Genomic DNA, 17521 nt, shown 5'->3' with positions numbered 1-17521 from the left:
ATTATATAGAATATTGGAAGTACAGCGACAAGAATAATATTCGAAGGCTTAAGTTTGTATAAAAACGTGCGTTATCTAAGAAATGGTTAAAACCATCGTACGATATCTTCCACATACTAATTCTAAATAACCACGCAACAAAATCTCTTATTAAATTCAAAAAATTCTCCTAGTAGCGTGCAATCCTAGCAATTTCTAATTATCCCGAAATTATTTCCAAGGTTATCTGCAAGAAACTAATACTCATCTGTAGAGTAGCAATCATTTTCAATTTGAAGACGACGATAATTTGCTTTCATTTCCAAGCATGACACATTCATCTTTACACGAGGTTGTTGCTCCGCAGAGGAAACCCATAACCATCCACAACTAATTTTAAAAAAAGCCAGCGACTATTTAGCGACTACTTTTCACTCTGTCGAAATGTTTGTCAATAATAATTTATTGCAAAATACGTACAAAAAGGCTACAGCGAATTATTAAGTTTCTCTTTTGAATTCGTTTTTAGTTTACGCTCATTTCGAAGAAATTTAATGGATATAATATTGATTACGCAATTTGTTTCATAAAAAAGAAAAAGTTACTTTATAGACTTAGAACCTTAAGCAACACAGTTTTGTACGGCTTCCATGTTATCTTCATTTCAAATAAAATGTGCGTAGCCCTGATTCTGTGAAACGAAGAGCTGCTTATTCGAAAGAATCATGACACCGTCGGCGTAGATACACGTTATTATTAGTGGACCAGGCCCAGGAACACAATGGCATTCAGAACGATCTGAAACATAGACAGGGTTGTGGACGGCTGTTGCAACAAGTCGAGTGTTTTCCTAGGTTCTCTAAATACGGACCATAGCAGAGGCTTCAGTTAGTGAACCGTGTCAACGTACATAGCCAAAGTCTGTGGAGAATAACAATTTCATGGATCGCCTCGAGTTTCACGTAACATTGTTAAAAATAATGCTAATTAACAATCGTTTTTCAAAAATGTAGGTTGTTAAAAATAAACGATATCAATTGACAGTCACTCTCGAAATAAAGCCTGTTCGAAATAATATTAATCTCAAGACACGAATTATTTCTACTAACAGCGTTTGATAACAGAACTCAACATATTATTACAGTCGACATAAATACTAGGATGTACGATTAGCTATCAAAAAGATCGATGCAAGGGATTTGAAAAAATCACGGTTCTTTCCGATCGACAATCAGGAATACAAGATCAAAGCCACTCTACCGTCATGGTTAACGTCCAAATGTCGCCAACGTCAGCGAAGTTTCGAATGAATATTTTAGGGTAACCGCTGTCGATGGGATCCCGTTGATGTTGCAACCCTCCCGATGTTGTTCCCGCAAAGAGCATTTGTGTAATCTATCAGTACGTCCAGGAGTTTCGGGGATGAAACCCCTTTGTCGTTCGTGCGAGGTGCTTAAGCGGTTGGTTAAGTTAGAAATGGGGTGCCATGTCTCCACACACGTAAATCACGAAGCGAATTATTGTTTCACATGATTTCCCATCGATTCCTTAATTAAACGTCTCTCTGTTGTGTTATAATTAATATCACAATATTAATATTTACGGTAAAACCTTTAAATCTTATGTTAAAATCTTTATCACGGAGAGTCTAGAGTACAGAACAGAATTATATTTTAGTAATCAAACGTAAATTATTACAGTCATCGATAATGTAACGATACTATTTATAGAATTGATATAGGTCGCAGTAAAAAAAGTTTGCGTTTTCTATTATTCTCAATATCTTCATCGATAACCTCGTGCTCGTCCACACAAATCCACCAGTCATTTAATCGCTAATACTTCATGTTATACCTAATACTTCAATCTCATATTCTATTACAAAGAATACTATGCGTGGTTTGGCCGCACCCCGCGATACGACCGTTTACACGTACATATTTAACGTTACGTCGCGACTCGTCACAAGGACCCCTTTCAGTTTCCATTATGGAGAACGATTAACAAAACAGGGGATCCCCTTTGTTGCCGACTCCGGCCACGGAGACAACCACCACGCCACGCGACAGCTGTCCGATAATATCGATGTCTCTCGATCTTGATATCCCGATGTCTACTGTAAATTATTATTCCTTATTGTCATATAGATTCCTTTGTTCGTTATCCCTATAGATTCTTATTGTTAGCTTCATCCTTTTTCGGAATTCGTTGGTTGTTTCGCGATTTTTCATTTCTGTTGTGAATTGGAATATTCTTATATTCGTTTGCACATAAGAATTTGTATACTTTTGTACGAAAAGTATTGAAACTGAATTAGGAATTTTTATAAAAAGAACAGTAGATAGTACTAGTATGTATAGCGATCGGATAACAGGATGCGTGTAATATTTACGTTTTTCTCGCAAAAGATAAGAAAAAGAAAAATAAACGAAAGTAAGTGAATTGAAATATTTGTATAAATTTATCTTATTACATAGAAATAATTCGAAAATGCATTTCTATGCGAGCATTCCGATGCAAAGTCATGATTGAAGAGCAGCGGTACAAATGACGTGAAAATACGAAAAATTCGTGGAAACAGTTGGCATGTGAAGGTTGGTGGTAAGGTGCTTATGCTCTTCAGGTTGGTGTTTCGTACAAAAGTGTAGGGTAGGTAGACTTTACGTAGAAGCGGATTGGATTAGGATTTGGCAGAAAGGGTAGCAGAGGAGGAGGTCGAACCCAATTTGCATGCCATAAACCACGTCGGCTCGTGAGATTCAATTTGAAAAAGAGTAGCGGAAAGCCTGGCCATGCACGCGCACATGTACTGCGCTTTCCTTCTTCGGACAATCCTTATTCTATATATCTACTTGAAATTGTAGCGAAATTTTGAATTGTGAAATGATTAAATTAATTGGGTGTTTCAAATAGATAAGTTTTGCATATGTACTATATGTATATGTACTATGCTTTTTTCACGTATCTTCAGGTAACTTTAAATGATCTTCTTCGGTCTTTACCGAAATTAAAACGAATTAATTGTTGGTCAATATTAACTATAGCTCATACATATCTCGTTTTATCGTTGAAAGAGAAAGTCGAGTCAAATTACGTTAATAAGTTAAGGACAATATTACGAATCAAGAATAATTATTTACGAAAGCAACTGGAGGGAAGCGACACCGAAAAGAATACTTATACGTACAGATGTACGAACATGTGTTTCGCGGCGTTAAATACGCGGTAACACTCGATGGATTTATTCAGTCTGTCATTGGACCCTGTGGCGACATGAAACTGCACACTTATTTCTCGTGTTACACCCACGTACCATTGGGTAATCATCGTATAATAGCCGAACAATCATTTGTACGAGAAGGGTCGCCACGATGAACGCTAGTCGGATAAATAAGAACCGAGGCCGGAGGCTAAGAGACCAATATGGCCACCTTAAACGCGCAACCCCGAGTGTCTAACCCCACTGAGATGTTTATTATTCACTTAGGATGCTCACGTATTATTTGTTCCCTGCTGAGCTTTTACCAAACTTAACCCCTTCGTTGAGTAAGCCAAGTTCTACCGAACAAGTGTTACGTGAAAATATTATGGCTCACAAAAGTATTCGGGCACTTGTTATCAGATAGCGGATTTTTACACATTTATACTTAATGTTGCAGAAATACATAGAATATGCAAAACTATATAAAACATTCAAAGTATAGGTAACGCTTGTTATAACGTTTAATGGATAAAACAAATTTCATCTGCTTATCATCGGAAGGTTTACTATGACTACAAAAGATGTCGCGTCACGTCGTGGTATTTATTGTAACATTTACGTACTAATTAATTAGGTCAAAGTATATTAAATTCCATATTGTTTGGTAGAACTTTCGTATAACAAAAAAAGATTTTATGAAAATGAAATATAGGACCTGATGCTATCTATGTATCTTCAACTCTAACATCAACATATATATAATATTAATATATAATATAATAATAATATTATTATTATTATATTATATTATATATATGCAAATTAATAGCCGGTAGAAATCGATAACATTCATTAATAGTTTCAGGTGATTTACGATAGTAGGGTGCGGTAGGCTAACTTCACGATAATCTTGTAAAAATATTTTACAATTATATTAATACTCTTTTTACAACCATTATAAGAAGACTTGTGAATAGACTTTGGTTTATAATACGTAGCGTTACATACGTAATCAAGGTAAAACCATGAGCGATAAATTTATGAAGAAATATTGTTGAGAATAGTACTGATCGGTTATGCTTACCATTATTGTCTCAAAGACAACTTGTAAGTAATTGACAACATGGAATATAATCGTGAACCGTGTCCCTGGAGAATAGTGGACGATTGCGGAGGTGCCTTCACCATGGGCGCCATTTGTGGCACACTTTTTCAAGTAAGTCATTTATACATATACAGTTGGTCACTGACTATTTGAACGCTTACCACAGGATTCTTATATGTGTATATTATGCGTGTGGTATATAATATATCCTGAAATTTCATTAACAGTATTATGAGTCGTAACTGGCGTGATTATTAGCAGAATTTAAAACCAGTTTGAAAATGTAATGTAAAAATGAATGAAAATATATATAAGGACAGTAGAAAAGAAAAGAAAGAAAAGGTAAAAGAGGAATTATAAAATATTGCAAACACGAAAGAGGAGGAGGGATAACGCAATGCTTTCGTGTTTATATTTTCCTTGTCTTTCGTTCAATTTGATGAAATTCTAAAAATATAAACTACACATTTCTAGATACAAGTATCCTATCATTTTCGTTTAAAGAATCAAAGCACGCATCGATTAATCTATACAAAACCTTGTATAAATCTATTTAAAAGAATAACTGCAACCTTAAAATCTTTAAAGCGCGGTCGCTTCTAGAATGGATATATATGTTACTTTTGTTCATTTAATTTTGTCCAATGATGTCCCGTCTTCTAGAACTATAGTTTTGTCCTAGTTACGTGGAACATGCAGTATACCAACTGAGAGCTAATCATTCTTCTCTTCAAGCAGAGCGCCATCGGTTTCCGAAACGCACCATCGGGATTCCAACGACGCCTCCACGGCGGCCTAACGACAGTAAAAAACCGTGTTCCTCAAATCTCCGGCAACTTTGCTGTTTGGGGCGGCCTTTTCTCTGCTATCGAGTGCACCTTGATCCGCTGTCGTCGTAAAGAAGACCCGTGGAATTCCATATTGAGCGGAGCACTGACTGGAGGCGTTCTGGCCGCGAGAACCGGATTTGTATCGATGATAGGCAGCGCTACCGTTGGTGGCATCTTCTTAGCTCTCGTTGAAGGCAAGGATCGCAATTATTATAATCCAAATTAGCCATTAACAGTCGAAAATTATCGTAGTGCGAACATCACACTTATACCGTAGAGAAAGAAACACTTCACTCGAAAGAAATACAAAGTATTTCATTTTCATTTCTATCTATCTATCATCTTTACGGTAGCTTAGCCGATATTCTGTCACTTAAACCGCTATCTTCCATTTAAACGAAAATTAACATTTACTCGATGATGTTCTCGTAAAAATTGTAAAAATAATCGTTACGTTTTATCTCTGATTTCGAAAGGATTCGGAATAATGGCAACGCGACTTCACGCAGATTCTTTCGCTCAACACATGCAGATGTACGAAATGGAGAATCTTCCGGAGTTCACCGGACTTGCGCCGAAAGCGAGGATAAGTTTCACTGGCGCGCCGATTAACGTGGATGTGCCGATGCAGATGAATGGTAATAGCGTGGAAGTTGATATGATCAAAGGTAGATGAGAACTTTTCTTAAGCTTCTTTATTTTCTATTCTATTTTTTAAGAGTGTTTTTAGAGGTTTGGCCGTGAGGTATAGTGGTTATGTATTTGTACAAATTGTATTTGCATGTTGCGAAAGAAATTCTTTGTGATTTTCGAAGCGTTTACAGCGGCGAGGAATATTTCGTTTAAGTTTTAACGCGGGAAATTTTGTTAGGAAGTAAGTTTTGTGAGAAACGATTTATATAGTTTTTAGAAGAAATTACTGATCCACGCGTGGCTGCTAAAAGTATGTGATATTTGTTTGTAACTGTATCTAGATTTTTATCTATTGTTATGTAATAAACTATCGAAGCAACTATAAAGTATTTTCTATTATAAAGTATTAGTGGCCAATTAAAAATATCAGCTAAAACTTCAACACGAGACATCTTCAAATACAAATTCCAAAAATCTCTGTTCCCATCTTCCCACTCGAAAGAAACAAACCAGCGTCATTCTCTCTACCTTACACCTATTTGATTAAAGAACGACCGTGGATTCCCAGATCGGCCGCGATAATCCAATTCCCAATTATCCACGGCTCGAATAGGGCAGCTTTCACGCGCGTGCACCGATGCATCGCGATCGTCATCCAGTTGAACACGCTACAATAACGATCGACGAAATTTCATATTGTTCGATGCTCGCTCCGTATAAATACCCAACCATGAGAGGACCTAACCTAACTCCTGGATTAAGGACCCTTTTTCAGAGGTGTGAAAAATCGTTCAAAAGCATAGGAGTGGCCTTTGATCGTTTTGAGTACTTTTGAAAAAGACTACTTGATATATCGCTCAAACTGGCCTCGATCGAGGCACACAGTTTTGAGTTGCTTCGAAAAAGACTGTTTAACAACGAGAGCGTGTACGGGACCCTTTTCAAGCAAAATTTCTCAGTGAACGGTCGCTGACTGTGCTGACTCAATCGAAAAAGGGTTGGAAGGATCGGTTGAGCCTCTGGTAATCCATGGCTTACACGGGCTTGAGTGTAAATATTGATTCCAATCGGTGTCGACGACAATGGGGCTGGAAGAGGCATCGTTCAGAACGGTTTATGATGGTCGAAGCGCGAGCCGCTGTCAAAACAGTCATTACCACCTTGCAATAAACGATCTAGACCTCTTTGGATTTATCTTACCAGATCTGTGTTCATTGATGGCAAAGAAGAGATGTCGAAGATAACGTAGTAATGTAGACAATTACAAGGAACGCACAGTTCTGATTGGTCTTTCTTTCTACAAATGGATATAATACACTTGTTTCAAAATTCGAAAAACATATTTCTCAGGTTATCGTTATGAGAATGTGTAGAAACATTCCTCTAGCAATGGTGGAATTGTTATTCCGTTACCTTGTTAATTCGGCCGGTAAAGGGTGGTTATGATACTGTTCGAGAAACACTGTCAAATTTTGTGTCAAATATGTAATCAGCGTAAAAAGGACACAGAAAAAATATGTACAATATTTTTAAAAACATTTATTTTGTACTTTTATTAACCCCTAATGCGTTCATTCTTAACAAACTTCATAATTAGGATACTAAGTATGTATCATTGTAGATACATCTCTTGACCAAGTACTAAGAACAAATCACTTGCGTCTTATGGTACTTATCGACTGAGCTCGATAAAGCATAAAAGTCTACGAATGTAAAATAATTTTTTTTAATTCAATTTATTTAAAATATTGTTAAATTGTAAAATATAAAATAAATGTAATTGACGTGTTTAATTTTTGAGTACAAATGTATTATGCAAATGTCACCATTATGTTACCGTTAGATACAATAGATATTTACCAATATGCGATAAACTAGCTTCTATGGTACTTACCGACCAAACAGGTATCACCATTAACAAAATTAGTCAATGTATTGACTGTACAGCACAACTTAACTATTTAATTATTAATTTATAATATTCACGCTAATAATTTATAACACTTAAGCCATTAATTTATAAAGTTTAAAAATTCGTCGTGGGACGCCGTGTAATATTGTAAGAATATCGTGGGATGCGTACCATACAAGACTTTAGTTTTAATTCAAACCACTAAATCGGTAATGTCGCATTTGACATAAAAACAGTAAGAGAGTCAGGTAACCCCTAAAATGTTGGACACGAAAGAGCATTACATGTCACTCCTATTCTGTTTTTAATCAGTGGCACCAATTTACGTACCATTTTTTTTTTAAATTGACTGATCACAAACGAAGTCTGAATTATCTACACTCTATCAATAAGACGCATTTTTTCCTTCGGTCGATAAATTCAGAAGTATTATAAACAACTATTGGTAAATTATCTTGTATCAGCAATAAATTAAATATGTATCATATTCAAATTATCAACGTCATTACTAGTTGCTTTCGTTTTAAACGGCAGGTAACTCCATAACATGAAAATATATCATCTCGTGACAAAGAATTTTGAAAAAAAAGGACAAGAGACCATCGCATCAATATCAATCAATTTGAAACAATGAAAGAAAAACTCTGCAGCGTCATATTGATTAGAAGTTAACGAAGAGCTTCATATATTTAATTTCTAAATATTATGTGTATCGAAAATTACACCATATCTTATTTTTAAAAAAACGAATGTTTATGAAAAGCGTTTATAAAGTATAATTTATATTTTAAAATCCGTTTCAATACAATGTAGGGAAAAACATTTTTTTCATATTAAATATTTCTATCAATTTTCGTATCTAACATAATACTCTATAAATAAATTTTTGTATTTATGATAAAAAAAAAATAAAAGTTTTTTAATTCCACAAATTAATATTATTCTAATGACAAATAATACACGTCAATTTATATATGTCACATACTAAAAAAAAATAAAATAAAAAGATATTAAGCAAATTCAAAGAATCCAAAGAGCATTAACAAAATATTCAAATAAACCTATAATACATATGTATTGTAGAAGAAAATAACAAATTCCCCTGACAGGCATATTTATTTGATATTTCGCCGAAAACGTGTATAAATGAGCGCATAATAAAGCCATTATTGAGACGTTTATGTCCATGCCTCGACTCGACACGTTTTCGAAACGTCGTCGAAAACGGATCGAACAAAAGCTTGGCTCAATCTCTTTATACTTATGCCAGGACACGTGCCCCACATAATTTACCACCGATGGTTATATTCTATTGTACACGATACCTATTATAGCCTTTACGAGCAACCACGAACAAAACCTTGAAATAGTAAATACCTAGCCTAGTTGCGGCTAACTATTTTCCCAAACTCTCCTTCTATCCTATATTATTTTCAAGTATGATAAAACGTACACGTAGCAAATGCAATTACAGTATTTATTAAATTATTATGAAATTTATCGTACTCTATTATTATATTTAGCTTAATGATTGTTATGAATGATTAAATGAGAACATGAATGAACTTACGTCAATTGTCGTGCAGAGATGTTATATCAGTGATGACCACAGTATGGCCTTCACATGAAATTACTTTTTACAAAATTTGGTATGCATTAGATCAGATCAATAGCACAGTATTACGCAGTTTAAACTACGTAACTTAATTTTTTGTTATCATACTGCAAAGATATTGCTCGTTTCTACTCGCAAATTCACAAACCTTCTATTAATAAATAATTTAAAAAGCTATTATTATCATAATAGATACAAATAAAAGAAGTTCATTTCTAATAGCTCTAATTTCTCAGAGATTTTTTTTTATATACCAAATTATCGATGAATCTTTTTTCTCTAGAAAGAGACACTAAAATACTTGTATGTGAAAATATGTGATTAGTTTAAAAGATATTTTCAGTTTTTCTATTGTGCTTTCTTCGTGTTTCATAGAATACTACGTTTTAAAAAATTTAGATTGAGATATAAGTAAAATTTAAATTACTAAAAAATAAATATTAATGTTAAATGCAAAGTCTTCTCTTTTCTCTTTTATAGAATATTATTACCTCCATTTTATATTTTTCTTGGTGTACTTTTCCTTAAATTTTATTACATTACTTTTCGAACAACCTAATACATATCCTATACTTTTTTCTTTAATATTCTTTAATCGAAATGAAACAGGTTTTCCATATAAATGCTTTTTTTAACAAGCCCGAAAAGGAAGAAACCTGCTGTACGGATATAAAGTTCATATTTTAAGAAGAAGGAAATGTTTGCAGTGATTCGCTAGTCGACGGTTGATTCGCACGCGTGGAAAACGTTTAAAACGAGATCAGAAGTTTGTTTACGATCGTTTGAGTGGCGAGCTCTCTTGAGGTTCGAGTGTTCATAGGGTGGAAAGGGTCATCGTGTATTTTGCCACGTTGTAAGGGGTTGCGAAAGGAACAGGGTTTGTTGGTACAGTTAACACTTAACCGAGGGTTGCCTCCCTGTGTTCTCCTATTACACACCTTTCCGAATTGGATATTTTCAAATTACGCAATTATAAGCAACATAACCATAATTAGTAAACTGCTAATAGTTTAAATTAGTCAAAATATTACCTCCTATTAATATTAATTATCATTTAAGTTAGATTTACATAGATATTATTTAAAATATCTATTATGTGCAACGACCTTTGTACACATTCATATTTTCATGAACACAACTAAAGAAGTGAAATCCAGGAAGGCGAGTTAATTAGTCGCTAGAATTATCAGTTTCTTGGATTAGTTTAACTCGGACATCTTTTTGACTCCAATAACCGTACCCTACTCTGTACGATATAACAAATTTTTACCGCTATCAATATTAATATAAAAAAAAAGAACAAAACTTATAAAGAACTTCTATCTATCAAAAAATGAAAAAAGAAAGGTAAGACAAAGAAAGTATCATCTTGTAAACCCTAATCACTATATGCAATCTGGCCACGGAAGAGAGAGAAATTCACGATCGTGGAAACAGACGAATAATCGCGAATCGATTTCAGAGGTGGAAGAGTGCTGACCACGACGATACCTTATACGATTGCTTCGGAATTGTTTCAGATTGCTATTCGAGCAGCAAACACGTTCAGTTCAGACAAGCAGGTTTGGCTTTCAAGCTCGAAGGGTAGTTTCATTGGGAAGGAACGGAAGGGGGTTATAATCTGTATTATCCGTGGACTATTAGTGTCGAGAGGATCGGGGGTGCGCGGATTACACTTATTACAGTAGATACGCCGAATAACATTATGCATAACGCTTTGCGCGCAACGAACCTCTGCTGTCTCCCCTTTAATTAAAATCTCGCTTCCTGTTAAGACGTATTCTATCGTATGCCGTAGACCTTTCGCGTTAGTTCTACGTTGCAGAGATTCCTCTCTATTTTCTCGACCTCATGAATTTCTTGGATTTGGCTTTTTCGTTTTGTAAGATGGAAATATATGAATATGCGAGAGGCATTTTTTATCTTGCGGAGATGTACCTTAATCAGGGATATTTATATTATATATAATTTATATTTTTATATTATATTTATATTATATATAATATATATTTTTATTTATATATTATATATATATAATTTATAACGGTTATATGGCAAATTTCAAGAGTTGCAGAATTGGCATCTTGATTCAAATGATTTCGGTCAGGAATGACTTAAAAATCACTAAAATTTTGTCGGTTACTGGTAGCCGTTACGGATGACAGAAATTACTTTAACCACGGGCAACGGCTATCGGCAGTCGGAAAATTCTTCGTTTCCTGGTAATGATTATCGATAATGGAATTAAATAGAAATTAATTTTTGTTCAATAACTTTTTGTGTAAAAATTTTAAAAATACCTATTGTTCTTAGTTTCTGATTACAAGCGAAAGTAAAAAAATCAAAGAGAATGCAAGGGATTTCGCGGGCAAATCGATCAATTGGCGGTAATAGGATTCTTCAGGGGCGTGACAGTGGACGTGGGAGACACCCTTGCCTCCTCTAGTCGTGTAACAACTGTTGGCCTATTAAACTAATTGACTGTGCAGTATGCCAGCGTGCCCGCAGCGATACTTGTACGGTTACACGATTGATATGGTGTCTCTAGTCGTCGACGTTTCCCATATGTAACAAGGCGTTTTGACTATGAAACCTGCGCGTCTCGTGTCATCGTACAACCCTCGTGCAGAAATTAGCTACGCATCGTCGCCTCCGAACAAACGATCTCGAAATCGAAACTCGTTATGCTAATGCCGTATCGCAAGTACAACGTACAAATAGACGAGAACAAAATTGTGGATGACGTAGCTTTACTATATTTTTAGAGTCATCTTCTTAAAGATCTTAGACTTTCGAAGAGTTTATCGGAGAAAAATGCAGACTTTTGTTTTTTAACGCAGAGACGGTGATTTCGTAATCTTGATATTTATTCGTTTCTCTTTCTGTTTCCTTTTGCTTATTTGTAGTATTTTTAGTATCGATTAATGATCAATTAATTTGACTTCTGGAACGCTCAAATACAGAAACTTTATAATTTCGAAACTTTTCTTTCGTCGACCCTTGGATCGTGAAATATTCAAATTTTTGTCAATATTCATCTGGAAACTAAAGCAAGATTTTAACATAAAATATCAAAGGAGGATTAATCGCTCAATTATAGGTACAAATATCTTTCACAGACGATGAAACTATACTGAATTAATCTTCTGTTTTGTGAAACATAGATACTTACTGGTAAACGTGTAGAGGCTAGTCTACCACAAACTAGGTCCCGGACAAAAGAAGATGGAACGGTTAACTGTAGCCCTTGGTGGCCTATCGGTACTGAAAGGATCGCTTTGATGAGGCTGTGTGTCGGGTATTAAAGCCAGCTCCTTGTACCAGCTAAACGTGCGGCTGATTTGTACGAGACACGAGGCTTTCAGAGGGTTTCACGATACCGATCAAATCCGGCTGGATGCTGTTAAAAACCAATCGCGATACCGAAGATAAGTGGTAGTCGTTGTGAGTAATTCGCTATTGCTCGGATACGTTTTTAAGGATACAAAGCGTTAATGGTGGTTTATGGACTACACTGTTGGTACGTAATTATAGCTACACGTTTGATTTGCCACTGTACTTTCCTTTTTCCATTATTTAAAACCGTAAGAATCGTTTTCACGGGTTATTAGCGACCTAAGAGAATAAAAATTTATTATTGTAGAGCGGTAGATTGCGAATTTTTATGAAAATGCGAAAATCCATAGAACGAATGTGTTGTGCAAAAATATATAAAATATCTAAAGTATGAGAAAATGTTTGTATAGATGCCCGGCTTGGGTCCCGATTTTCCTGCACTTATCCAACATTTACCTTATTTAATGCAAGTATACACATTTTTCGCACACATGATAAAAGCATTTAAACGATCAATTAGCCGCAATATTAATAACTCTCAGTATTCAGTCCATCTTTAACATTTATTATATGCTATTTATACCGCATATCAATTTTTCACCTAATATAACTTCTATATACATGTTCAGACTGGCTTCAAATTTTACTAATGCAATCATGACAGTCGCGTCTCGTTATAATGCTAATGAAATTTCAAAACGTTCCACGTAATACGCACAGTGCACACATGACACTTTTCCGTGATAAGTTTACAAATACTTTATCGAACCACTGTATAAGTAGGTATTAAAAACTGAATAAAAAGAAAAACAAGAATCACGGAAAAGAATAGCAAAAAGGTCAGTGCGCATCTTTGCGAGTAACCGGCGTGATCCCTCTAACGAAATATCGTTTAACGAACCGCAAAGAGGCTGGTGCAGTTTATACCCCAGTTGGTCATTAGAATTTTTCCTACCCCTACGTGTAATAAATATTGTTGCGGACCCCTGCCAATTATATTATTCCTTCTCGCTCTGACACGCGTCCTTTCACGCTCGACACGCCTAGAAAGAGAGACGAGAGCGACGATGTACGAACATAAGGTCGCGTCTCAGTTTCACATCCCCCTTGGTTTCTCTCAACCAGCCCCGTGCATTCGAGTGTCCTGAAATCCGTGACTGCATTATTTTATTAATGTCACCAGTGACGTTACGGTGAACACACTGGGTATAGTCGATGGTTAAAAAATGATATTCCGTTATGATTGCTCTGACTAAGCGTGAAAGGTTGCTCGTACTCTGCATACGGGCATCTGAGAGCACCGAGAGAAATACGATTTTCGTATTTATTTTTTGAAGATAGAGACTTTTACGCAATTAAACCATGGATATTTATGTAATTTCGTATTTTAATGGACACGCATTGAATATTATAACGAGTATTTTATTTTAGATATTTCACATATTTTTGTATATTTTTGAGCTTTTAAATTTCTTACCGCGGTCAGTAATGTGAGTCGGTTTAATGCGAGTTTATACTTCTATGAAGTTAGTTAAAAAAACGTAACCCAAATATAAAATTACTTTACATATTAAATATTATAACCAGCACTGTATTTTAGGTATTTTACATACACACTTTCGTATACTACATGTATATACTGAGTATTTTTGTCTTTTCAATGCTACTCATAAATGTATAAACGTTTGCAGTTTAATAATCACAAAACCAAATTTTTTCAAAATTATAACTCTCGCAAAAAATCAGAAAAACCATTCCAACACAAATCTCGTTTGATCATTTTTAAAAAGAATTTATCATTTTGGAAAACACCGTCTCCTTGAGTGCACGTTTATCGTGTCTCCCTCACTCATTCAGGAGTCCTTTCTGTGTGCGTGGCTCGAGTTCGAGTATGATCATAATGTTCGGTAAGTACGTGTTTGTAGTTACCCCTGAGGCGAGCCAGCCACCCCCGTCGGCCAAGTTACCCCAAGCTCCGCCTTCATCCCCGTTATCGTCGCTATGGGGTTGGTTGTTACGCGACGAGCTCATTCGGGGGCGGTTCTTCGCTACCCTCTTCTATCTCTGTCTTTCACGTTCAACCAACCCTTGTATCTTTCTCCCCTTTTCTCTACGTGCGACGAAGGAACGAGTCACAGCGAAGGAAAGAGACGACGAGAACGTTTCGGAAAGTGTAGCGAAACGCTGGACGCGGCCAGTCGCTCGTAGTCATCCCTAACGCGCTCCTTCATCTTCCGCGTCCGTTCCACTTTTTCGTGGGATCTCCGTTTCTTCGTAATTCAGCGAGGTGAAAAGAGAAATATTTTCTACAGATCGAATTATTGCAGGAACGAACCTAGGAAATTTTCGTGGTGATCCCTAAAGCCTTCTTCGATCTTCCGCGACGTTGCGTTTTATCGTGGAACTTATATTCTCTTATGGTTTGACGAGCTGGTCAGAAACATATTAGTAGATTTAGTTACTATGAAGAAACGCATATCAGTAAGTTAGAAATTGTTATGTAGATTCGTGTGAACGCGATATTTCCAAATACAACGATTTGACAAATTGGAAGAGAGAGAAATAGGAAAAGAGGGTTGATTTTCGATTGCGGGATTTTCGTGGCCGGATTATACGTGACCCAGGATCAGTGATCGGCGAAGGAAGAGATTTGGAAGGCTTGATTAAACAGGTATTTCTTTAATTGATTGAGTTCTTAGTGGACAGAAGTACATGTTAATAGACTGTAGATTTTCATACATTTATGAGAAATATAATTCTATTATTTTCCTTGCGTGATCTTTTTATTATTAAAAGAAGGTCTCCGGTTTCAAAAAAATATAATAGAATCATTATTGATGTGCGCGATTCTTCGTTTCGATCTTATGTCAAGGTTTTCCTTGTAGTATGAGAAATTCTTTTAGTTACTGACACAAGAGTGCGATTGGAATAGGAAAATTCGCGGACCACTGTAAAATTAAAAGTTCAATAGTGCACAGAATGCACATAGAATGCAAAAATGTATAAATCCAAACTGGAATATTCGTTACGATATTTAACAAGTGAAATAAATCTACTTTAAATTCATAAAAATTTGAATTTGCATGAATATCCGTATTTTAGATATGGAAGGAGTTGATTGTGCAGAACTCAAGTGTGAGATGCACGTGCTTTGAATGGAGTTTCGTTGGGTTGATTTGTATTTGGCTCGGGTTTCTTACGATTTGTGGATATTTGTCGGTTTTGACAGAGTGAGTCGATTAGTTAACGAAAATTATCAAATTTTTCTCAAATTATAAAACGGGAAACTAAAAACTAAAAACTAAAACCAGTTAGCTTTGGTTTATTTAACAATTTTTATATTCGCAAACCTCGCATGCTTCCTATAACGATTTTTGCAAACCAATTTAGTTAAATTCCTACAAAACCCATAAGAAGAAATATTTTTCACAAATGTGAAGAATATTTGACTATTTCCTTTAGAACTAATTAAGTCAAATTCTTCCAAAGTTTGGTAAAACGTGTGCCTTTTCTATGACTTTTAGAGAAGTCTAACTAAATTGATTTACTAAAATTGTCATAAAAAACAAGTGAGATACATACGTTTGGAAATGTGGAAATGATTAACCAAACCAAAGCTGTCGGGTTTTAGTTTCTCCTTTTTCGCAATTATTCAAAATATGTAAATGCTGTTGGCAAAACTAATATCAACACCTATGGCGATTAAATATGATTTGTATTTCAAACTATTTTATTTTCATTATATTTTAGATACTTTTTATAAATTGGAAGTAAAAAGATTGTACCTTCTGACATTCAATACTTTCAAACTGAATCAAAAACATCATTAACACAAAATATGAAAAATCAAAATCTCATTCACGGTATAAACACTATTTATCAAATATAATACTGGTAATCGTTAAATAAGACTCAACTCAAAGGATACTCAAAGCGCTATAAAAATCTGCAGTCGAACATTTTCAAGGCCGTTTTTAAATAAATTGATACCAACTATGCGTTATTGTAAAATTTCGATCTTTCTATTTTCCTTTAACAACAGTTCTGACCAACTTAAAGAATACGCAAAGCGTTATAAAAATCTATAGCCTGACACTTCACGGCTGTTTCTAAGTAAATTGATAGCCGATTCACGAGTCGGGGGTAAACTGGTCCCGCGGGACATCGAGGGCTTACATCCAGCAGAAAGGGGGCTTGGTTTCTCCGTAGTACGTTGCATAGTCAAGCAAACACCATAAACTGTTTGCTCAGAGATTAGCCGTGCATCGCTTTGGATTTAACTCGCGAAAGATCTCGAAAACAACAACCTGTTTTAGAGGGTCCGAATTAATATTAGTCGAACGCCTTCGGGGCTCAGGTGACCCAGGGAAAAAGTTTCGCCGATATTACAAGCATCTGGGAGCAATTTCACGAGTTACTAAAGTTCCGCCGTGTTCCAGTAATTTTTCGCTTGGCTACTCGTAAACGATTGCTTCTTTTTTCGTCGAGACATCGAACCATCTGCATTGTCGAGAAATATGTCCGCCATCTTCTCGTGTGCATACCAATCATGCTTTTCGTTCGATTTATATACGAACAGCAAATACAGGAAAAAACATAACAAGTTCACCTTTTATGATTCTTTTGAACTTTAACTAAGATAATTACTTGTTAGGGTCATAAATCTTCTAAAAATAAACGATAAATCTATCAAATTTTACGTACCAAGATATAGTTATATAATTTTCAGATATCAGGGATATATTTAATATGATAACGTCTTTATAGCATTTTTATGGATAAAAGATAATGCACTAAAAGTCGAGGCAAATTTCCTCTAACAGATATTTAACCGTTGTTAGATAGTTGCAAAGATTACGGGCTGGTTGTTTCATTCTCTTTAAAAACTGTAGGGGGCAACTATTAAATA

At 35.3% G+C, this 17521-nt stretch overlaps 1 protein-coding gene across 1 annotated transcript; it reads left to right on the top strand.

Annotated features, from left to right (window-relative positions):
* The first annotated feature begins 4304 nt into the window (after window positions 1-4304).
* LOC138178017 (mitochondrial import inner membrane translocase subunit Tim17-A) lies at window positions 4305-5792 on the top strand. The gene is made up of 3 exons (XM_081833726.1): window positions 4305-4397; window positions 5025-5310; window positions 5593-5792. Exons 1-3 carry the CDS (start codon window positions 4305-4307, stop codon window positions 5790-5792), a joined length of 579 nt encoding a protein of 192 aa, XP_081689852.1.
* Window positions 5793-17521: the final 11729 nt, after the last annotated feature.

Source organism: Bombus flavifrons, chromosome 3, assembly GCF_040668555.2.
Source record: "Bombus flavifrons isolate JBK064 chromosome 3, iyBomFlav1_principal, whole genome shotgun sequence".
NCBI classification, from domain to species: domain Eukaryota; kingdom Metazoa; phylum Arthropoda; class Insecta; order Hymenoptera; family Apidae; genus Bombus; species Bombus flavifrons.
Note: the sequence above shows the minus strand (reverse complement) of the source record. Positions and strands in the feature narration are given on the sequence as shown.